Genomic DNA, 23867 nt, shown 5'->3' with positions numbered 1-23867 from the left:
ACAGTCTTATGGACAACTGGCCTAAAGGACAGAGTAACCAGAACGCAATAGCAGAGTGCATGCAGAGCACACTGGAGACATTCCCTGGAAGTGCCAGGCCCTGGGCACTACATAACCCTCTTCTTCATTAGGCCATTACTTTCAGGAGCAGGAGACTTAACTGATTTTTCTAACACAGAGAAGCAGGGCCAGACTTGGACAAAATGAGAAGACATGAGAAGATTATCCAAAATGAAAGAACAAGATAAGGTCATGGCCAGAGATCAAAGTGAAACAGATGTAAGTAATATGCTTGATGGAGAATTTAAAGCAATGATTGTAAGGAAACTCACTAGACTTGAGAAAAGAATGGAAGAAATCAGTGAGACCCCTACCACAGAGATAAAGGAATTAAAAAAGGATCAGAGAACAAGATACAGTGAACAGGATCAGGCTTGATGAAATGAACAGCAGGCTGGAAGAAGCAGAGGAACAGATTAGTGAATCAGAAGACAAAATAATGGAAAATAATGAAACTCACCAAAAAGGAAGAATTTTACAACATGAGAACAGGCTTAGGAAACTCAGTAACTCCATCAAATGTAACAACATTCCTATGGTAAGAATCCAGAAGAAGAACAGGGAGCAAAGGGGGCAGAAAATTTACTTGAGGGAGGAAATAACAGCTAAAAACTTCCTTAATCTGGGGAAGGAAACACACCTGCAGATCCAGGAGGCATAGAGAACTCCCATCAAAATCAAAAAAAGCAGGCCCACACCAAGACATTATAATTAAATTTGCAAAATACAGTGATAAAAAAAATCTTAAAAGCAGTGAGACAAAAGAAGTCCTCAACTTAAAAAGGAAGACCCCTAAGACTAGCTGGAGATTTCTCAACAGAAATTTGGCAAGCCAGAAGAGGGTGGCATGATATATTCAAAGTGCTGAATGGCAAAAATCTGCAGCCAGGAACAGTCTATCCAGCAAGCCTGTCACTCAGAATAGGAGGAGAGATAGTTTCCTAGAAAAGCAAAACTAAAGGAGTTCATGACCACTAAATCAACCCTTGCAAGAAATGTTAAAGGGTACTGTTTGACTGCAAAGGAGAGTCCAAAGGTAACAAAGACAAAGGATCAGAGAAAATCTCCAGAAACAATAACAAGTAATAATATGGCAATAAATACATAGCTCTCAATAATTGCTTTGAATGTAAATGGACTAATACTCTAATCAAAAGACACAGAGTGTCAGAATGGATAAAAAACAAGACCCATATATGCTGCCTATGAAAGACTCATTTTAGATCTAAAGACACCTGCAGATTCAAAGTGAGGGGATGGAGAAAATTAACAATGCAAATGAATGTCAAAAGAAAGCCAGAGTAGTTGATACTTACATCAAACTACGCTTTGAAATAAAGACTGTAACAAGAGACAAAGGACACTATACTATAAAGGGGACAATCCAACAAGAAGATACAACAACTGTAAATAATTATGCACCAAACATGGGAGCACCCAAATACGTTAATGTCAATAAGAAACATAAAGGAACCCATTGATAATAATAAAATAATAGGATATTTTAGCACCCTACTTACATCAATGGACAGATCATCTAAACAGAAAATCAGTAAGGAAACAACAGCTTTGAATGACACACTGGACCAGATGGACTTACCAGATATATTCAGAACATTCCATCTTGAAAGAGCAGAATACACATACTTTCCAAGTGCACATGGGACACTCTCCAGAATAATCACAAATTAGCCCACAAAGAGGCCTTAACAAATACAAGAAAACTAAACTCATACAATGTGCCTTTTTTGACCACAATGCTATGAAACTAAAGGTCAACCACAAGAAAAAATCTGGAAAGACCACAAATACAAGGACGTTAAACAACATGTTACTAAACAATGATGGGTCAACCAGGAACTCAAAGAAGAAATTAAAAATAAAAAAATACATGGAAACAAATGAAAGTGAAAACACTATGGTCTAAAACCTTTGGGATGCAACAAAAACAGTCCTGGTCCTAAGAGGGAAGTATATAGCAATATACAAGTCTACCTCAAGAAGCAAGAAAAATCTCAAATAACCTAACTTATCACCTAAACGAACTAGATAGAGAATAACAAACAAAGCCTAAAGCCAGCAGAAGGAAGGAAATAGTAAAGATTAAAGCAGAAATAAATGATATAGAAACTAAAAACAAAGCACAAAACCAAAAAACCCTAATAGAACAGATCAACAGAAACTAGGAGCTGGGGAAAATTAACAGAATCGATAAACCTCTAGCCAGACTTATCAAAAAGAAAAGAGAAGAGAAAGGACCCAAATAAAATCACAAAGAGAGAAGAGAAATAACCACTAAAATCACAGAAATACAGGTAATTTTAAGAGAATGTTATGAAAAACTATATGCCCAACAAATTGGACAACCTAGAAAAAATGGATAAATTCCTAGAAACATATAAATTGCCAAAACTAAAACAGGAAGAAATAGACAACTTGAACAGACTGGTAACCAGCAAAGAAACTGTATCAGTAACCCAAAAACTGCTAACAAAGAGAAGTCCAGGATCAGATGGCTTCACAGGCAAATTCTACCAAACATTTAAAGAAGAGTTAATACCTGTTCTTTTCAAACTATTCTAAAAAAATAGAAAAGGAAGGAAAACTTCCAAATTCATTCTATGAGGCCAATATTACCCAGAAAAACATATCACTAAAAAGGAGAACTACAGGCCAATATTCCTGATGAACAGAGATGCAAAAATCCTCAAAAAAACAGTAGGATACTGAATCCGACAATACATTAAAAACAAAACAAAACAAAACAAAAAAACAACTCACCACAATCAAGTAGGATTTATTCCTGAGCTGCAAGGGTGGTTCAGTATTCATAAATCAATCAACATGACAGATCACATTAATAAAAGAAAGGATAAGAACCATATGATCATTTCAATAGGTGCAGAAAGGCATCTGACAATGTACAACATCCATTCATGATAAAAACCTTAAACAAATTAGGTTTAAAGGGGGCACACCTCAACATATAAAGGCCATATGTGAAAACCCCACAGCTAACATCCTCTTTGGGGGAAAATGCGAGAGCCTTTCCCCTATGGTCTGGAACAAGAAGACAAGGATGTCCACTTTCACCAACACAGTACTGGAAATTCTAGCCATGGCAATCAGACAACAAAAAGAAATAAAAGGCATCCAAATCAGCAAGGAAGAAATAAAACTTTCCCTATTTGCATAAGACATGATTCTACCAAGAAACTGCTAGAACTGAGGCATGATTTACAAAATCATCATACAACAACCTGTTGCATTTCTTTTCTTTTTTTTTTTAAGAATTTATTTATTTATTCAACAGAGATAGAGACAGCCGGCGAGAAAGGGAACACAAGCAGGGGGAGTGGGAGAGGAAGAAGCAGGCTCATAGCGGAGGAGCCTGATGTGGGGCTCGATCCCATAATGCAGGGATCACGCCCTGAGCCGAAGGCAGACGCTTAACCTTGCTGAGCCACCCAGGCGCCCCACCTGTTGCATTTCTAGATGCCAATAATGAAGCAGCAGAAAGAGAAATTAAGGAATCAATGTAATTTACAACTGCATCAAAAACAGTAAGATACTTAGGAATAAACCTAACCAAAGAGGTGAAAGACCTGTACTCTGAAAAATATAACACACTAATAAAAAAAATTAAGATGACACAAAGAAATGGAAATACATTTCATGCTCATGGATTGGAATAACAAACATTGTAAAAATGTCTATATTACCCAAAGCAATCTACACATTTAATGCAATCCCTATCAAAATATCAGTAGCATTTTTTGCAGAGCTAGAACAAACAATCATAAAACATATAGAACTACAAAAGACCCTGAATAGTCAAAGCAATCTTGAAACAGAAAAGCAAAGCTGAAGGCATCACAATTCTGGACTTCAAGTTGTATTACAAAACCGTATAATCAAAGTAGTATGGTACTGGCACAAAAACAGACACATAGATCAATGGAACAGAACAGAAAATCCAGAAATGAACCCACAACTATATGTCAATTAATCTTCAACAAAGCAGGAAAGAATATCCAATGGGAAAAAGAGAGTGTCTTCAACAAATGGTGTTGGGAAAACCGGACAGCAACGTGCAAAAGAATCAAAACTGTACCACTTATGTATACCACACACAAAAATAAATTCAAAATGAAAGACCTAAATGTGAGACCTAAGACCACAAAAATCCTAGAAGAGAACACAGGCAGTAATCTCTCTGACACAGGCCGTAGCGACTTCCTTCTGCATATGTCTCCTAGCACAAGGGAAACAAAAGCAAAAGTAAAGTATTGGGACTTCAACCAAATAAAAAGCTTCTGCACAGCAAATGAAATAATCCACGAAACTAAAAGGCAACCTACACAATGGGAGAAGACATCTGCAAATGATATATCCAGTAAGGGGTTAATATCCAAAATATATGAAGAACTTATAAAACATCCCAAAAAAGAATAATCCAATTTAAAAATGGGCAGAAGACATAGACAGACATTTTCCCAAAGACATCCAGATGGCCAACAGACACAAGAAAAGATGGTCAACATCACTCATCATCAGGGAAATTCAAATCAAAACTGAAATGAGATTATCACCTCACACCTGCCAGAATGGCTAAAATCAACAACGTAAGAAACAAGAGCCTGCTTCTCCCTCTCCCTCTACAACTCCCCCAGCTTGTGCTGTCAATAAATAAAATCTTTTTAAAAAGTACAATATCACACACTCTTTTTCCCTCTCCGTGTGTTTGTGTATGTGTGTATGTACAGATACATGCAAATATTCACACACATAGGTATATGCATAAACTTACATATTATATACATTAACATAAGTGGCATGAACATCAATACTTTCAGAAAAACCTCCCAGTGTGCTTACAGGATTGAGAACTACTGGCTTTGAGATTTTCTGGTATTTTTGCATTGTTTCTCAAACTGAGAAATCAACATTACAGGGGTATCTGGTGGCTCAGTTATTAGGGCATCTGACTTCGGCTCAGGTTATGATCTCAGGGTGGGTCCTGGGATCAAGTCTCGAGTTGGGTACCCTGCTCAGTGGGGAGTCTGCGTCTCCCCCTCTCTCTGCCCCTTCCCCACCCCCACTCATGGGTGTTCTAATACATAAAATTTTTCATTTTTTATAATTTTTTAAAGTGTATTTTTGTAATTTTTTAATCTTTAAAAAATTTTTTTATTGTGTTAGTTACTACACAGTACTTCATTAGTTTTTAATGCAGTGTTCCATGCTTCATTGTTTGCATATAACACCCAGTGCTCATTGTAATATATGCCCTCCTTACTACCTATCACCATTCTAACCCATCCCCCCCCTTCCCTCTGAAACCCTCAGCTTGTTTCCTGGAGTCCACAGTGTCCCGTCTGATTCCCCCCCTTTGTTTTTCCTTTCCCTCTCCTGATGTCCTCCATGCTATTCCTTATATGAAAACCATATAAGTCAAAGTATGTAAGTGAAGCCATGTAATTGTGAAACCATGTAAGTGAAACGATGTAACTGTCTTTCTCTGCTTTACTTATTTCAATTAGCATAATCCCCTCCAGTTCCATCCATGTCTATGCAAATGGTGGGTATTCATTCAATCTGATGGCTGAGTAATATTCCATTGTATATATGGACCACATTTTCTTTATCCATTTGTCTGAAGGGCATTTCAGCTCCTTCCACAGTCTGGCTTTTGTGAACACTGTTGCTATGAACATTGGGATGCACGTGCCCCTTCTTTTCACTACATCTGTATCTTTGGGGTAAATACCCCAATTGCTGGGTCATAGGGTGGCTCTATTTTTAACTTTTTGCGGAACTTCCATACTGTTTTCCAAAGTGGCTATAACACCTTGCATTCCCACCAACACTTTAAGAGGGTTCCCCTTTCTCCACATCCTCTCCAACATTCGTTGTTTCCTGCCTTATTATTATTAATCTTTACCATCCTAACTGGTGTAAGGTGGTATCTCAATGTGGGTTGTTTTTTTTTTTTTAAGATTTTATTTATTTATTTGACAGAGAGAAAGCCTGCGAGAGAGGGAACACAAGCAGGGGGGTGGGAGAGGAAGAAGCTGGCTCCCAGCAGAGGAGCCTGATGTGCGGCTCGATCCCAGAACGCCAGATCACGCCCTGAGCCGAAGGCAGACGCTCAACAACTGAGTCACCCAGGCGCCCCTCCATGTGGTTTTAATCTAAATTTCCCTGATGGCTAATGATGTTGAACATTTTTTCATGTGTCTATTAGCCATTCGTATGTCTTTTTTGGAGAAGTGTCTCTTCATGTTTTCTGCCCATTTTTTGACTTGATTATGTGTTTTTTTGGGTGTGAGTTTGAGAAGTTCTTTATAGATTTGGATACCAGCCCTTTATTTATAATGTCATTTGCAAATATCTTCTCCCATTCCATGGGTTGTCTCTTTGTTTTGTTGACTGTTTCCTTTGCTGTGCAGAAGCTTTTTAGCTTAATGAAGCCCCTAAAGTTCATTTTTGCTTTTGTTTCCCTTGCTTTTGGGGACATGTCTTGAAAGCAGTTGTTGTGGCCAATATCAAAGAGATTACTGCCTATGTTCTCCTCTAGGATTTTGATGGATTCCTCACACTAAGGTCTTTCATCCATTTAGAGTTTATCTTTGTGTATGGTGTAAGAGAATGGCCGAGTTTTATTCTTCTGTACATAGCTGTCCAATTTTCCCAGGACCATTTATTGAACAGACTTTTTTCACTAGGTATTTTTCCCTGTTTTGTCAAATATTAGTTGACCATAGAACTGAAGGTCCATATCTGGGCTCTCTTTTCTGTTCCACTGATCTATGTGTCTGTTTTTGTGCCAGTACCATGCTGTCTTGGTGATCACAGCTTTGTAATATAGTTTGAAATCAGGCAACGTGATGCCCCCAGCTTTGTTTTTCTTTTTCAACATTTTCCTTGACGATTCGGGGTCTTTTCTGGTTCCATACAAATTTTAGGATAGTTTGTTCTAGCTCTTTGAAAAACGCCATTGGTATTTTGATTGGGATGGCATTGAAATTATGGGTTGCTCTGGGCAGCACAGACATTTTAACAATGTTTATTCTTCCAATCCACGAGCATGGAATGTTTTCCCATCTTATTGTGTCTTATTCAATGTCTTTCATAAGTGTTCTGTAGTTTCTAGAGTATAGATCTTTTCCTCTTGGGTTAGGTTTATTCCAAGGTATCTTACGGTTTCTGGTGCTATTCTAAATGGAATCGATTCTCTAATATCTCTTTCTACAGTTACATTGTTAGTGTATAGTAAAAGCAACTGATTTCTGTGCATTGATTTTTGTATCCTGCCACACTACTGAATTGCTGTATGGAGTTCTAGTAATTTGGGCGTGGAGTCTTTTGGGTTTTCCACATAAAGTATCATGTCATCTGTGAAGACAGAGAGTTTGACTTCTTCTCTGCCAATCTGAATACCTTTTATTTCTTTGTGTTTTTCTGATTGCTGATGCTAGGACTTCTAGTACTATGTTGAACAACAGTGGTAAGAGTGGGCATCCTTTTCATGTTCCTGATCTTAAGGGAAAAGCTCTCAGCTTTTCCCCACTGAGAATGATATCAGCTGTGGGCTTTAAATCGCCATTATAAAAGAACATTATAAAATTAACATTTTTTCTCTTTCTGTGCTATTATGTTAAAAAATCAATCTCTGAATACAGGGAATTAAGTTAGGAAAAAATCCAGTATTTTCTTTTTTATTATTTTATTTTATTTATATATTCTAACTGGTTCAAGATATTTTTATGCCTTATTGATTAAAAAAAAATCTCTTTTCATAATATCTCCACTATGCTATTTCATAATATCCTCAAGAGCCATCTATAAATAGTATAAATTAATTCTTCAATATTTTAAGTTATTTGGGCTTTTCATTTGATAGCTTTCTAGATACAACAAGCTTGAGGAGATTTTTCAGATTTTTTAAGACCTAATTACTTACTTTGTCTGCAGCTGCCAACAAGTTGTCAGCCATTTTGTCAAGGTTTGGTGCTTTCCCTGTGTAAATGAATCTCATCATTTCTTTAAAAACCTCAGGGTCTACATCATTTATTTCCACTCGATTCTGATATTGAAAACAACATAAAATAGTTATACTCAAAGAACATTCATATGCACAAATGAACCAAAGCAAAACTCTGATAATAATTTAACTAAATTTGCATCCAAGTGCTCTATTTTAAACTCACTTTAAAATGGAGGTAAGTAAATCTTCAGTAAGCTAAGCAGGCCAAGTGAAGCAGGAGGTTTAACAGAAGTATACCCAGTCAAGCACTACCACGTAGGTATATAAAACCTCAGTTAAAAAGAGTAAAAAAAAAAACCAAAAAAACAAACAAAAAAAACCCCCGAAAGCCTTTAGGCCAAACAAAATATATGTGTTCAGTTTTTAACCTGTATCTTAGAAGAAGACAGCTATTAAATTTTCTTTGTTGAATTTCAAGGTCATAGTACAATGCCTAAGACCCCATAACCAATAGTGCTATTCCCAGCTTTAAGCACAAGTAGGGTCAGGTATTTCAAATAATTCCATAGCCTACTACCTTGGAATGCTCCTTTTTGCAAAAATGACATGCCATACTATCTACTGGCATATTATCTCTTTGCTCAGAACACACTCAAATCCAAGGAGCAGTAATTCCTTTTTTACTCCTACATCTTTGTATTTGGTTTCTCTCAAGGGATCAATGAAGCTAAACAGCTAACACTAAACAATACCAAATTTTTCTGACCCTTTGCTGACAATAACATTTGACATTACTCCTGTCTCCTTATGTGGAAGTGAGCAGAAGGCTAATCATAGTACCTGGCAGAACAACAATCCAAGGAAAGAAAGCAGCCATTTGCTGCAGCCTTTAGTTCTACAGAAAGAATGAAGGAGAGCCACATAAATAAACTTTCGAGTTATCCAGTTAGAGCATGAAGGCTCCCAGCAAAGAACCAATCTCTGATCTTTAATCTGACTACATTTCAAGATGACAGGTGAAGGAGAAACATTTGGGAAAACCAAAGAGGTAATATATTGATTACAGTAAATATATAATAACATGGATGTAATTTATGTCAGTTTTTAAAAATCTAATAAGTATCTTCTTATTTTAGTGGTAAAAAGAATGTAGGCAAAATCAACGCACAGTCTAGAAAAGAGGAATAAACACCTTAACCACAGAACTCTCAAATAGCTATGGACCAGAATCACCCTTTTGGATAACAACTACCCACTTATTTTGCCACCAGATGGACATCAAAATATCCATTATTTGGAATATTCACCCACATTAGGCTCCATCTGTTGTTCTACTACAGAACACATTTTTTCCCTATTTTTTTCCTATCCTTCTATTTCTAAAATCATAATGTAACAATGAGAACATGCACTGTTAACTTTCAAAATACACATTTCATTATTCTACATTAGCACAAATTAAATGTTAGCCTTTAAACCATGTTTACCTTTTTGCTTTCTTCCATTTCATGTTCAAACATTGCATTAAAAACTGGGGATCGAGCTGTAACAAGATTAAGCATCATTATTTAATGCACAGATTTATGGAAAAAATGTACAATATTACCCAAAAGTTGAAAGTACCTGCAAGTACAGATTTATGAGCTTTAAATTCTTGTCCTCTCACAAAAAAACTGCAATCTGTAAATCTTGTGTTTTCCCAGAGATTACCTAAATCTTCTGCTAGTCGACATTCAGGCACCTTCAAGGTATTTGTATTAGTATGTCCTGATATATTTACTGAATCTTGGACCACACTCACCTGTTAAAAAAAGGATGGCAAGAAAAACACTTTAGTATTTTTATAAATTACTATCAGTAATTAGTTATTAAGTCTACACTTAAATTTCTTATCATTAAAATCACTTGGATAATTCAAAGTACTCCTGATCAAAAATTCTAATACTTGGGGACTAAATTTAAGGATACGATTTAAAGGAGAGAATATAGAAAAAAATCAGAAACAAACTAGATCATTTTCAAGTGACATTTTATGTAAATAAATGGCTTATCGATTGGTTGGAATGCTTGGTTATTAAAGTAATCACAAAACCTATTTCTCAGGAAAATAAAAGTCATAAGATGATGTCAAACTGAAACAAGCAGGAGACATTTTTGTGAGGTGAAGGAAGAAATTTCTTAATTTTTATTTTCTCACAGCAAAGACCTATCAACGTTTAAAGTCTACTACATATGTAATAGAAATGGCATCACACTCATAAGGACTTTTTATAGTATTAAAAAAGGTTATAAAACTATAGTCTATGATATGCAATTAAGTATTTTAAGTATAATTCCTACATGTTTTGACTCTAGTAAAATTGATTTAAAAATCTAGTAATATTGATTTAAACTGTAAAGTACAAGAATTCTCACAAAAGCAACTGCACTCATTAAAATTCATGGAAATCAATAGTAAGAATAGTAAGAATAGTAAGAATAATACAAATTCAATTTAGTTCAATTTGTAAACCTTTTGCTTATCTATGAAATAATAAATAAGTTAGTATGATTGGGACGCCTGGGTAGCTCAGTTGGTTAAGCAGCTGCCTTTGGGTCAGGTCATGATCCCAGCATCCTGGCACTGAACCCCACGTGGGGCTCCCTGCTCAGCGGAGAGCCTGCTTCTCCCTCTCCCTGCCGCTCTGCCCACTTGTGCTTTCTATCCCTTTAAAATAAATAAATAAAATCTTAAAAAAAAATAACTGCTCTCATTTCTTTAAAAAAAAGTATGATTAAAACACTGCTTTTATAAACATTTCAATTTAATATGAATTAAATTTTCTCTCATTAAAGATGTCTATATACTAAATAGCATCTTAAAACACCACAGTTTTGTGCACCACTTTCAAGAAAAAGTATGTTACTAATATTAGAAATTTCATATGACGTTTAATAAATGGAAGAAAATACTACTGAATTAGTAAAGCAAGTATTTTACAGTAAATGAACCATTAGTACTATATATTAGTTATCTACTGTTTTAAGCTTCTAAGTTTTGTGGTCATTTGTTATGCAGCAAGAACTGTATTCACTGAAAAACATTTCATAAGGCTTTGTTTTTTAAAACAGAGAATGAGACAGAGAGCAACAGAGGGAGAGGGAGAAGCAGACTCCCCCCTCTGAGCAGCAAGTCCAATGCGGGACTTGATCCCAGGACCCAAGGATCATGACCTGAGCTGAAGGCAGAGGCTTAATCGACTGAGCCACCTGGGCGCCCCTCATAAGGCTTTTATTAAATAAAAGTAGGCATAAGTAAGGACATATACCAATGTGGTAAAATATGTAGAAAATGAAAATTGGAAATGGATACACTGGACCAAACTACAACCATGCTAACACAGAATGTATAATAATGGTCCAGTATAAAATATTTGAAGAATATTAAATCTCAGGATGTTCTCCTTCATTCTGATGTATATAAACTTGTATCACATGGGAATGAATGGATACGTCTAAAGAAAAACTTTATTTTTCCAAGGATATTTTTATTAGCTACTTTGTTTTTCCAACTTGTATTATTAACTATTTGGAATCATATATATCACAGAAATCATCTAATCCAATCACCTTATTTTATAAAAAAGATTTCAAAGGAAGATCAAAGAAGGTAACTAATATGTCAGGCACACTGGCAATCAGTATCAAAGGAAAACTAGACCTACAATTCTAAGATTCCTTTTTTTTTTTTTAACAATTCTTTCTTTGTACTACACAAATACTTCTTTGGATATCTTTTAAAATCAGTAGTACTACTTTAATGCACCTATGGTTCAAAAAGGATTTATTGCAGCAATACTGTGAGATGATTTTCTAAATACAGGAGTCAAGACATTGTGTACATAAATAAATCAATCAATCAATCAATCAATCAATCAATCCAGCAATAAAGGTTCTCTATTAATTTTTTAATTATCCAAATTGTTTCTAAAATGACTACAAAAAAGAAAAAAAACTTCACTAATCCTTACCTGATTACCCTGTTACATCACCCATTATAGCTTAATGATACTTTAGAAATGCTGATGTTGATACTCAGGGTTTAATTAAAGACCACTTTTTTATCACATAGACAACATTTATTTCTTCCTATCAAGCACTGCTCTTAAAAATTTCTAGACAGTAGGAAGTGGATCGGTTCAATAACTTGAATAAATTATGCAGTCAAGTCATAAAAACGTGACAACATATTTAATTTAGGAAAGGATTTTTAAAATTCTATTTATTGTCTGTTATCCTAACTCAAAATAATATATTAAATGTAAAAATTTGGCCAAAATCAGGTGACAGAAGAAGTAAAACGATAAAAAAAAGCCATTTTTACCAGGCGTAGATACTGATAATGTTATATTTTTATTTTGTATATGTAATCATAACTCAGATGAAGTTGCATTATTAACATACACATCTACATAGTATTATGGCGATCACAAATTTTAACTAAGACTTAATTAACATTTCATACTTCAAGATGTATTCAAGGGACTAATTATGCAGCAAAAATTAATGATCTAATTAACAATACAGAAGAAAATCTGATTATTTTGATACTTATAAGAAATTGGTAAAATTTTAGTTTTCTCTAGCACATATTCAAAGACAGGTAATGAACATTCTTACTGAATGGAACCTAGAGTAAAAAATTCAGAAAAAAGTCTGAGATTCCTTCCTATGGTTAAACTGCTGTTTTTACAAAATAAAAAGGCAAAGTTACAATACTCAAAATTGACAAATGCTGCAAAGCAAAACCTCAATTGTGAGACTATAATTTAGACTAATGATGAACATGTACAAATTCTAATCAACTGTGACTACTCTAGAAATCTGGGTCTCCCATAGTGTGAACTGAGGTGACTGTTTCCAGTTTTAAAAAATCTCAATTCTCCAAACTAGTTTTAAAAACTAGGAATTTACAACGGTTCTTCATAGCATAAATATTGCTACTCTTAATCAACTACCTAACCACCCCTCGCAGTGGCTCCCCAGTGAGAAACTTTCAATAGTCCAGTTTCCCATCTTCTAAAATAGTGATCTTACACTTTTTGACTGTCTTAGATAGGGATCCTTCTAGGGTGACAGAAACAGTGTTGTCAACTTTTCATTTTGCCATAAAAGGGCTTTTTAAAGAATAAAGCCTAACTTGCATCCATTATCACAAGTATTTTAAAACAGAAGTGATAGCAACAAAAAAATAGGATGGGAAAACAGTGTATCCTTCAAAATGAATTAACTTTATGAAAAACTCAATACATACATATATTCTATCTGTATATGCATCATCTTCTGCAATCATGGAATAGTACTAGGTCTACAGATTTGGGGATTATTTAAAATCTGCTGGCTTTAAAAAGATGAACTAATCTGAACAGTTTTCTATTTTTCAAATGTATTCCTCAAGTCCTGTCTTCTGCATCACTTTGGGAGGCAGAGGAGGGGCAGAGCTCTTTACACTGGCTACTTGATTCATAGTATGGAACTTGCAAGATGAAGTTAGGTCTTGCAGAAAAAGGGTAGCACCAAAGTGCCTTACCTGTCTACAGCACCACTTGCAGGGGAGGGGGAGGAGGCAGTTCTTTAGGTAGGGCAGTGCAATGCTTCCTCCTCTTCTGCAAGCAGTGCTGGAGGTGCTGTAGAAGGAAGGGCATCAATGAGAGGTATGGAAGAAATGGTGGAGGGCATAAGGAATGTTTGTTCAAAGTACTTTTTGCCCACCAATGCTAAATACAGTGCCCAGGGTATAAGTCTCTACATCAGTAAAAAGGTACATATTACAAGTATCCAAAGCGGAATCTGATCAATGTCAACTTAAACGTAAGTCACGGTGGGTTATATTTTTAGGAGGTCACTAGCATGTGGATAAAAAACATACTTCAAAAGTATGTTTTTGAAAAAAGATTTTAATTTCAGCCTTCATTCTGAATTTCTTGGTTGACTAGGTTCCAATATAATATGCTTAGGAAAATATCTGTAAATACTATTTTAATTCTAAAAAAAAGAAATTATTTTCTTAAAGAGTTTATTTGCATAAAGACTTTCAACTGCAGTAAAGTTTTGAAACTGGATTACATAGCTTCTTAAGGTCCTTTAAATTCAAAATTATAAGATTTAAAACAACATGTTGGAATTTAAGATAACTGCTAAAGTTCTGGAAGAGTCTACATTAAGGATGCTAAAATTTTTAAATAATATAACCTGTATTTATTTAAAATAATACTCTGAATATATATCTATTGGCAACAAATGCTTTAGTATTTGTTTTAGAAATTATTTAATGATAAACTCTGCAGAAGGCACTTGTGGTACGCGCTTTACCAACCAAATAATTATATTCATAACGAATTCATCCTACAGTTCATTTAACTTGTCTAAGTGAAAATAAGATGTGCTATATTTGCATTATGTAGTCTCTAGAGTCACATTCCAATTATTTTTCTGATACAGCATAAAAACATACAATTAGTTTATAATGTTGCCAAGAAATTCTACATATTTTCTACAAAGAGATTAAAGCTAATTTAGTAGCAGTTAAAGTAAGTTACCATGCTTCCAAGACACTCACTGGTCTATAAGAACTTACTGAAATATATTTAAGTTTATTGATCATAACCTTTCAATTAGTTTTCCTATGAAAATTATCAACTACCTTAAACATTTTGACAAACCTATGTTCCTGATGTATATTCTCTATGAACTGTATTGGTAACATAATATAATCCTTGAATTCACTACAAAGAGGAATCTCAACAATTTGTACAGATAAAAAACCATGTAATGTTAACAATGACAAAAACAAATTCCAGCCTCAAATTAAGACAAATCATAAGTGTAAATTATTACACTCAAATTAAGACAAATCATTACTTATAACTGTTAAACTATGACATTTCATACAAATAAATATACCTCACAAGTTTGTGAACAGACATGGGCAAATCTTAAAAATTTGGGATGCTATTTCTTATAATGCTAACATCTATTTAATTAAATGAAGCCAACTGTCTAAATAAACAAAAAGATTCCCAATCTTTTCAGGCACTTTCATTATGTAGGTATGTACATATTTCAGTATGTATTCAAACTGATACACTACTAATCATGTTTAATATGGTCAATCTGAATATGACAAAAAATAATGAACTATGTCAGAATTATTCAGAATGAAGAAGATACAAATTTTCATATAAAGAGATACACATCTATAGTCTTCCTAGGAGGAAGAGGTATTTAGTATGTGGTAGTATAACTACCATATATAATTTACAGTTATAGACATGACAGATATGTTTCAGGATGGGCTACTTACTATATTGATTTCTAAAACAATCTAGTCTTACTGGTAAAACATTTACAAATGAAACCTTATCGATTATACCAATTACTTAATTTTAAAAGTATACCCAATTAAAGAAGTATACCCAATATTGTTCTACTTTATATTTTTGCTTTATCACGAAATATAACTTTGGAGTTCCTTGAAATAAAAAATATACCCACCTCACAAAATAATGTAAGCTTGTCGTCTGGTAAAAGACCATTAGCTTCATCAAGCAAAAAATCCCTTCGAATGAATTTTTTAAAACCCCAGTCTTTCCCTTGTACAAATCGATATGCTCTTTGGCTTTCTGATGGAAAATAGAATAGAAGTTTAAATTTAAAAAATCATCTAATTGATAACACAGTTAAATGAATGTGCAAAAATAAAACTTGGCCAATACATTATAAAAATTATAGATATATGTGTTCATAAATGAAATGTCTTAAGAGTTACATCATACAGGACAAGACTGTTTCATAGCACTATTCAAATTTTGGCCACCAATGAGCTAGCTCACTTTCAGATTTCTGTATCTCTAAGGAGAAAAGCTGTATCAAACCTCCTGGAGAAGGAAGAGATCTCAATAACAATGCAGGCCCTTGAATAACAGAGGAACAAAATACAGTGTAGGCATACTTTTCCAGGGCAGAACCTGATTAGAAACATACCCCTCATTTCTTATTCTCCCTCTAAAAATGGATGCTCTAAGTCAACCAAGGCATCCTTTTAACTTTCCTGGGGCATCTATCACACTAATATAAGTTTTACTGAACTAGAGAAAAATCCATCAACTGGTTAAAAAAAAAAAAAAACTAAACTAAATAAAGTCTCTTATCACTCCTAGATCTTTGGACGTAATCCTCTCACCCCTAAAAACAACTTCCATAAAAGTCTAAAGGATGGTTTTAGTATAATTTGTAAAAGACAATCAATAATGTCTGAGGTGAATGTTTCAAATGCCTAGCATACTGTAGGACTGTGTATTATAAAATAAACAAGATCCTCAACAGAAAGTATTCACAATCTGTTATACAAAGTATTAACTGGAGGTGAAAAACCAGTAACAAATCTAACTGAAAGACTTCACATTATGGACTGAATATATCTCCTCAAAATTCTTATGTTGAGATCATAGTCCCCAATATGATGGTATTAAGAGGTCAGTGATTGGAATTAGAAGAGTTCATGAGGGTGGAGACCTCATGAATGTGATTAGTGCTCTTATAAGCGAGACTCCCTAGCTCAATCAGCCATGTGAAGACTGAGAAGTCAGCACTCTACAACCCAGATGAGGGCCTTCATCAGAACTTGACGGCACTCCGCTCTTGGACTTTCAGCCTTCAGATCCGTGAGAAGCCAATGTCTGTTGTTTATAAGTAACCCAGTCTATGGTACTTTGTTACAGCAGCCTAAACAAAGACACTCCACTACCATAAATGTCAGACATGAGGAAAATACATATGAAACTATGTATTGCTTCAGCAATAAAAATACTATTTAAAACTTTTATCTGGAAGAAGTTTTTTTTTGTAATGACGTTACTTGACTCTGTGATTCACTTCTAGAAATCACTTAAAATTTAATGTGGCAGTTCATATTTTCCTGCTATGCACACTGTACATTTCCTACAATGCTCTATTATGAAGTTCTAGGCCACATGGTTTCAGCTGGCTATATATGTGAAGCTTGAAATGAATTTAATAGGTCCTGAGACTAAGAAAAACTCATTTCCTTTTGGTCAGTGTTCAGTCCACTGCCCAAAAAAATTCTAGTGACAAAATACCAGAACATTCAATTTCTTCACATTGTTCCTCAGATTTTATTATCTGGCAAAAACAGCAAGGGAGAACTATTTCCTGAACACCAGTTATATTTGCCAGGAATTGAACCAGGCACCTTGCCCTAAAGGCAATTATTTTTCTAAATGACAAGTAAATACTGTTTTAGGACATGAAAAAGTAAAATTTAGTATTATGTTTTAACAAATTTTACATGTCTTAGGAAGTCTAATATTTATCAAAACAACCATAACTCCATACCGGCATTTAAAATTAAACAATGGCCACATTGCATGTTTTAGGTTAAGCAGATTTCCGTGGGGAAAAAAAATATCCTTTTCTAGGTAAAAGTACGTAAGTTAATATGTAGTTACTCAGAGACTTCTTAACTCCAAATCACTTACCCATTGCTTTTGTTTCTTCCCTTTTAGCATTTAGAAGGGAAAATTTGAATTTTGCTCGAACTTCACTTTTTGGGCAGCTGACTAAAAGCAAATATAGGGACAAGTAGTCTTTACTTTCATCATCTAATCCCTTTGGATTTACCCTCAGGCACCTAAAATAAAACAACAGGCTCATATGGAGGAATATAAAACTTAAAACATTCAAAAGAGAGAGGCAATACTAAAATTAGTTGTTAAACATCACAAATAGCACTCCTATCAATATCTCCAGTTCTTTATAATTCTCTATACTATTAGGAACTTATTATAAATCTAATATAATCCATTAAGAAACAATAACAAAACCATAAAGTAGCTGAAGATAATAACAAAAGCAAAAATTCAAAACAAAAAATCTTACCATTTCATTTTGTCACTGGGGCTAGATGAGAATGTTGAACTTTTTAACACTTCACCCATTTCCTCTCGACAAAAACTGAAGTTATTAATGGTCCACATGTAGGAAAATTTTACTACTTTAACCTAAGAGATTCAGAAAACCATTTTTACAATGAAGACTTTATTGCTTTTAACCTGTCGTTATGTTAAAAATCCTGTGACCCACTTTTCTAACACGTGGAATAACTATAACAAAATGCTTTACGATATTCTCAAAATACTATAAAATTTGTAAGTGACATAAAGTAAGGCCTTTGTAACAGCATGTACCTGTGTATAACACCAGCTTTCTGCTATAGGACCAGCTGACATATCTCCAGGGAGAGGTGGGCTGGGTTCCCGAGACATTGCCACTCTATTGCAGTCTTCCAAGATTTATGCAATATCCCACACAGATGAATACTTCACTAAAAAGAAAAAAAGTTTCATTTACTGATCAAAAAGTTTAACTGACTGAGTCAAGGGGAAATAAGTATTTAATCATAAAACAATTTGCTTCCCAAATTTGATTATGAAGGAACATGAAAGGATTCTGTTATTTCAATAATTAAAAAAATCATAACCCTTTGTGACATATAACACTTAAAATCTAAACAAACTTAATGCTTAGATATTATTTTATAAAGGTATACTTATCAAAATACCGCAAACCAAAAAATAACATAGTTGAATAGCAAGAGTATAGAGATAAAATCACAAAATAACATGGAACTTACTGACAATTACAATTGAGCCTTGAAAAAGGTGGGGGTTAGGAGCACACTGAACCTTCAGGCAGTCAAAAAATCCATACATAACTTCTGACTCCCCAGAAACTTAATTACTAATAGCCTACTGTTGACCAGAAGCCTTACTGATAACAACACATATTTTGTATGTGTTACATACTGTATTCTTATAATAACGTAAGCTAGAGAAAAGAAAGAAATTTTTTAAAAGATTTTATTTATTTGATAGAGAGAGATCACAAGTAGGCAGAGGGGCAGGCCGAGGTAGAGGGAGAAGCAGGCTCTCCGCTGAGCAGGGAGCCCAATGTGGGGCTCAGATTCCAGGACCCCAGGATCATGACCTGAGCCGAAGGCAGCCACTTAACCAAATGAGCTGCCCAGGCACCCCAGAACAGAAAATGATATTGAGAAAATCATAGAGAAAATACATTTACTGTACTATATTTGAAAAAAATCTGCACATAAGTGGACCTGCAGTTTAAACCCATGTTATTCAAGGTCAACTAATATCCGATTCACCTTTATCTTCTGATATATTCACAAAAATCCAAAGGGTTGCAAAGTTAGAACAGTCCTGAAAACTACAAATATTAGTCACTCATCTGCCAAAGTTTTGGTCAAAACAAAGAGTGGCAACTAACAACCAGTATTTTATATGAAGAATTACATAGATTTCCACAGAAGTCTACCTCTATCTCAGATAAACAGGTCTCTGTTGAGATTTTGTTTCTATTAGAGTACCCCCTACCAGATAATATGTCCTTATCATAAAATTTCCTCCTAGTTAGCTGTTCTCATGCACTACATCCATGTGGACACAATTAATTCAGCATAATCTCGCTAGGACATTAGTGACTACTTTGCAATTTGTAAAGTCTATAAAAGAAAAGCGAAACCCAAGAGGACATAAGTAGTGTAGTTTGCAGGGGTGGGTGGAGGCGTTTCAAAATCACATTCAAACATAGGTACATCATCCAAAATTCATAAGAAAATATTTGTTCTGTGTCTACAAACAATGAAACTATAGTATGAAGCAAGAAAACAAAGGTGGAAGAAAGCTATCAGAAAGATGCACGGAAACAAAAAGACCTACAAAAGGTCTGAAAAAATTTAAAATTCCAAATGAAGCACATTAAAAATCTGTACCAGAAATAACCAATAACAATACAAAACTACCACTGAGATATATTTCTGTGAAATTCAAAATGAGAAAAAAAAATGCTACAAGTATACATGTGTTCCTTTAAAGGAACAAAAATCAAGATGGCCTTGTTTTTCTCCTCATTTTTAAATGCCTGAGGGTAACAGGATAATTACTATAGAGTTCTAAGGGAAAAAGAGCTGTGGCACAAGGATTCTACACTCTATCATGTTTAAAGCAGCAAAAATTCATTTCCAGATGTGTAAAATATGTAAACCACCTCCAGAGCTATTTGGTAAAGGGATGAATTCACACAAGTTATTTTCCAGCTAAAGACAGATGAATCAAAAGCAGAAACAGAGATAAAAACTTCCACCATAATGGTTTTTATTTTTATATCTCTGAACATGTACGATAAATCTATAATGTTTTAAAACTGTACAGACATGTCAAAAAAAGTTCTTAGAGCACTGTGACAAAATAAGTCAAATGAATAAAACATTAAATATAAAATTATGAAATAATAGTTATTCTTCAGGTGCAAAATCAGTAGACATCTATAAATGAAGGGGTGACATTCATCTGATCCTTAGATCAAGAAATAGTTGACTCAAATCAAAAGCTAGGTTTGTGGTGAAAAAAACCCACCTAAACTTAAATGATTTGAGGTTCAGTTTAAAGGAAAAAAAACCTGAAAATTAACAATAATTCACTGAACCACTGGAAATGAATTCATTCAAGCACAGGAAATGTGTTGGGGGAAAAAACATAAAACAAACTAAATAAACTACTAAATAAGACAATAAATTATAGCAAATGAAACTAAAAGAAAAGAGAGAAATAGGAAAGTAATTTTTATGCAATACCTGAAAATTCTTCAATTAGGAATTGAGAAAATCAGTTAAGACTGCCGCTCTGAAGAGTTAATATTTGAGTTGAAACTAAAAGATAAGAAAAACAGCAAAGACAAGTCAAGGAAAAGTGTGTGTAAGAAAGGAAAAGAAAAGCTAGTGCCAAGGCCCTATGGCAGGAAAGAATCTGAGAAAATTTAAGGAAAAGAAAGGAGTCCAATGTGGTTGATGTCACTGATGGATTTTTTAGTAGGAGACTAACAGTGTAATTCAGATAGCAGTAAGATAAGAATTGCAACTTTTCAGGAAATAATCTGAATAAAAGCACGAAAACAAACTGGGCAGGTATTAAGAGTTGTAGGGCAAGAGACAGTGGCAACACACTAATATAGTGTTAACAGGGGAGGTGAGAAATGTGGTTCTATGAATTGAAAGAAATATTAAAAATCAACAGAATTTTCAAAAAATTAAAAAAAATAAAACCCACAAAATTTGTGATGGAATAAAATTTAAGGAAGGAGGGGTACCTGGGAGGCTCAGTCGGTTAAGTGTCTGCCTTTGGGTCAGGTCATGATCCTGGTGTCCTGGGATGAGCCCGGAATCGGGATCCCTGCTCAGCAGGCAACCTGCCTCGCCCCCTCCCTCTCCCTCTGCTGCTCTCCCTGCTTGTGCTCGATCTCTCTCAAATAAAATCTTTTAGAAATCAAGGATAGGTCCTAGCTTGGGATTGGTGCAACTGGGAGCATGGCAATGCCATATCCTCAGATGGGGAAGACAGAGACAGAAGAGTAATTTTGGGGAGGATGGGGGATGCAACTTTAACGTATGTAATAGTAAAAATACTTCAAATGGAACAACTTTAAAATTAACGCTGTTAATGGTTTTTGTCATTTCCCCTTTCAAGTATGACAACTACACTAATATGTTCACCCAAATGTACTTATATTTGTGTAAGTTCCTCACATACAAGGGTTCCTATCATATGATGTACCTGAAGCACAGCAACACGTGAGAATCACCAAGAAAGAATAACACTGGGAATATTCTATCAGGAGTACTTAAAAATCACAACAGCATCCTGGGGCGCCTGGGTGGCGCAGTCGTTAAGCGTCTGCCTTTGGCTCAGGGCGTGATCCCAGCGTTTTTGGATCGAGCCCCACATCAGGCTCCTCTGCTATGAGCCTGCTTCTTCCTCTCCCACTCCCCCTGGTTGTGTTCCCTCTCTCGCTGTCTCTCTCTCTCTCAAATAAATAAATAGATAAAAATCTTAAAAAAAAAATCACAACAGCATTAAAGGAGAGGTGAAGACAAGTGGATGTTCCTTAACAAACAAGCAAGAATAGAGACGAAGGATGGCTGGCAGCATGCCTCAGAGAAAAATGAGTATGCAATTTAAGAGCACTGTCCACTGTCACTTTAACAAGAATTACTCATTTCTGCATAAAAATTAGGTACTGCTCTTAAATACCTCCAAGTTGTTACCTTCAACTGCTTTTATAAACCACAAATGCTTATTTACTTTTATTTGAAAACAGAACACTGAACAGGCAGTCACAACAGTAAGTTAAGATCACTAGTAGAACACTGTCATTTCAAAGATATTAGTTCTCCCTACACATCTACCAGCTTTATTAAGGTGTAATTTACATATCGCAAAATTCACTCATTATAGATGACTGGTTTTTAGTGAATTTTTACAGTTGGGCACTCATCAATACAACACAGTACTATAATTCTATGATCCCAAAAGGTCCTTTGCACTCCCAAATTCAGGCAGCCACTAATCTGCTTTCCATAGTTATACCTTACCTAGATGTTTCATTTAAATAGAATTATATCAAATGTAGTTTTATGTCTGGCTTCTACTTTTTTCCCTGAATACGTGTTACAGTTTCCTGTTTCTTTGCATGTCTCATAATTTTTGGTTGAAAGCTGGACATTGATTAATATATTGTAGTAAATCTGGATTCTGATTTTTCTATGGATTGTTGACTTCCTTCTCATAACTTGTCTGGACTTAACAGCAGTATCTGTTGCCACCATACTGTGTGGCCTCTGATGTCCCTGCCCAGCTTATTATTATTGTTATTATTATTATTACTGTTATTTTTAAAAAAGATTTTATTTATTTATTCAACAGAGATAGAGACAGCCAGCGAGAGAGGGAACACAACCAGGGGGAGTGGGAGAGGAAGAAGCAGGCTCATAGCGGAGGGGCCTGATGTGGGGCTCGATCCCATAACACCGGGATCACGCCCTGAGCCGAAGGCAGACGCTTAACCGCTGTGCCACCCAGGCGCCCCATTACTATTATTTTTGCCTTGTTACTTAGCAAACCTGCAGACCGTTCCCTTTCCTTCTACTGAGTTTGCTACTTTTAGCTGACAAAACCACAGGTTCCCCACCCCCTGGTCCCAAATCAAATCCACCTGACCTGGCAGCAAAGCTGCTGTTTCCCTGGCTAGGCCCAGACTGATAAAACTACTACAGCTGTCTACTGGGCCGGGAGTGGAAACATGAGCAGAAATATGAATTGGATATTTCTCTTATGAAAATTCAATTAATAAATGTAATAAAAGAATAAAGATTATCAGGTTTACCTGTTAAAAATATGTGAAAGGGCCCTATCCCAGTTAATACTTTGCCAGTGGCTCTAAAGCAAACTGATAAAATGAACAATTTCAAAAACACAAACCAAGAAAAGTATTTGCACTGCATTATATCACATGAGGGGTTAATTTCCCCAGTATGTAAGAAATTCCTGAAAATTAGAAAAAGTAACAAAAATAATTCACAGAAAAAGAACTTTACTCATTACTGGAGAAATACGAATTAAAAGAAAATTAAGAAGCCATTTTTTAACCTACCAGACTGGCAACAACGATCCAAAAGACTGTGACAATATAATAGGCACTCTCATGCATTTCTAGTAGGAATATAAATTATAAAGTTGTTTTAATAATCTCCCTTCTCATTTTTTATGGTGGAATTCCTGGCAAAAGAGAAGGAAATAATGCTAATAAAAAAGCTACTAATTTTATTATAAGTATGAGAATACCTACGGCATTATTTGATGGCCATGGGAACAATTTATATCATTTTTGGCAACTAAGAATGATTTCA

General features: G+C 34.9%; 1 protein-coding gene across 11 annotated transcripts in view; it reads right to left on the bottom strand.

Annotated features, from left to right (window-relative positions):
* The window catches only part of SPOPL (speckle type BTB/POZ protein like), a 71508-nt gene that overhangs the window by 10294 nt on the left and 37347 nt on the right, over positions 1-23867 (bottom strand). For 3 of the 11 annotated variants that reach the window (XM_034654498.1, XM_002924263.4, XM_034654497.1), the window contains exons 2-8: positions 18295-18431; positions 17987-18108; positions 17587-17738; positions 15584-15711; positions 9674-9851; positions 9538-9593; positions 8027-8149 (exon numbers count right to left, since the gene is read on the bottom strand). In XM_034654498.1, the coding sequence (XP_034510389.1) occupies positions 8027-8149; positions 9538-9593; positions 9674-9851; positions 15584-15711; positions 17587-17738; positions 17987-18108; positions 18295-18372 (837 nt within the window). In that variant the 5' untranslated portion in view covers positions 18373-18431. Of the gene's footprint in view, positions 1-8026; positions 8150-9537; positions 9594-9673; positions 9852-13619; positions 13717-15583; positions 15712-17586; positions 17739-17986; positions 18109-18294; positions 18432-23611; positions 23737-23867 lie in introns of those variants that run through there. The other 8 variants (XM_034654494.1, XM_034654495.1, XM_034654499.1 and 5 more) reach the window with 6 other exon arrangements.

Source organism: Ailuropoda melanoleuca, chromosome 2 (genome assembly GCF_002007445.2).
Source record: "Ailuropoda melanoleuca isolate Jingjing chromosome 2, ASM200744v2, whole genome shotgun sequence".
In the NCBI taxonomy this organism is placed as follows: Eukaryota; Metazoa; Chordata; class Mammalia; order Carnivora; family Ursidae; genus Ailuropoda; species Ailuropoda melanoleuca.
The sequence above is the reverse complement of the archived record's forward strand: the minus strand, read 5'-3'. Positions and strand labels throughout refer to the sequence as shown.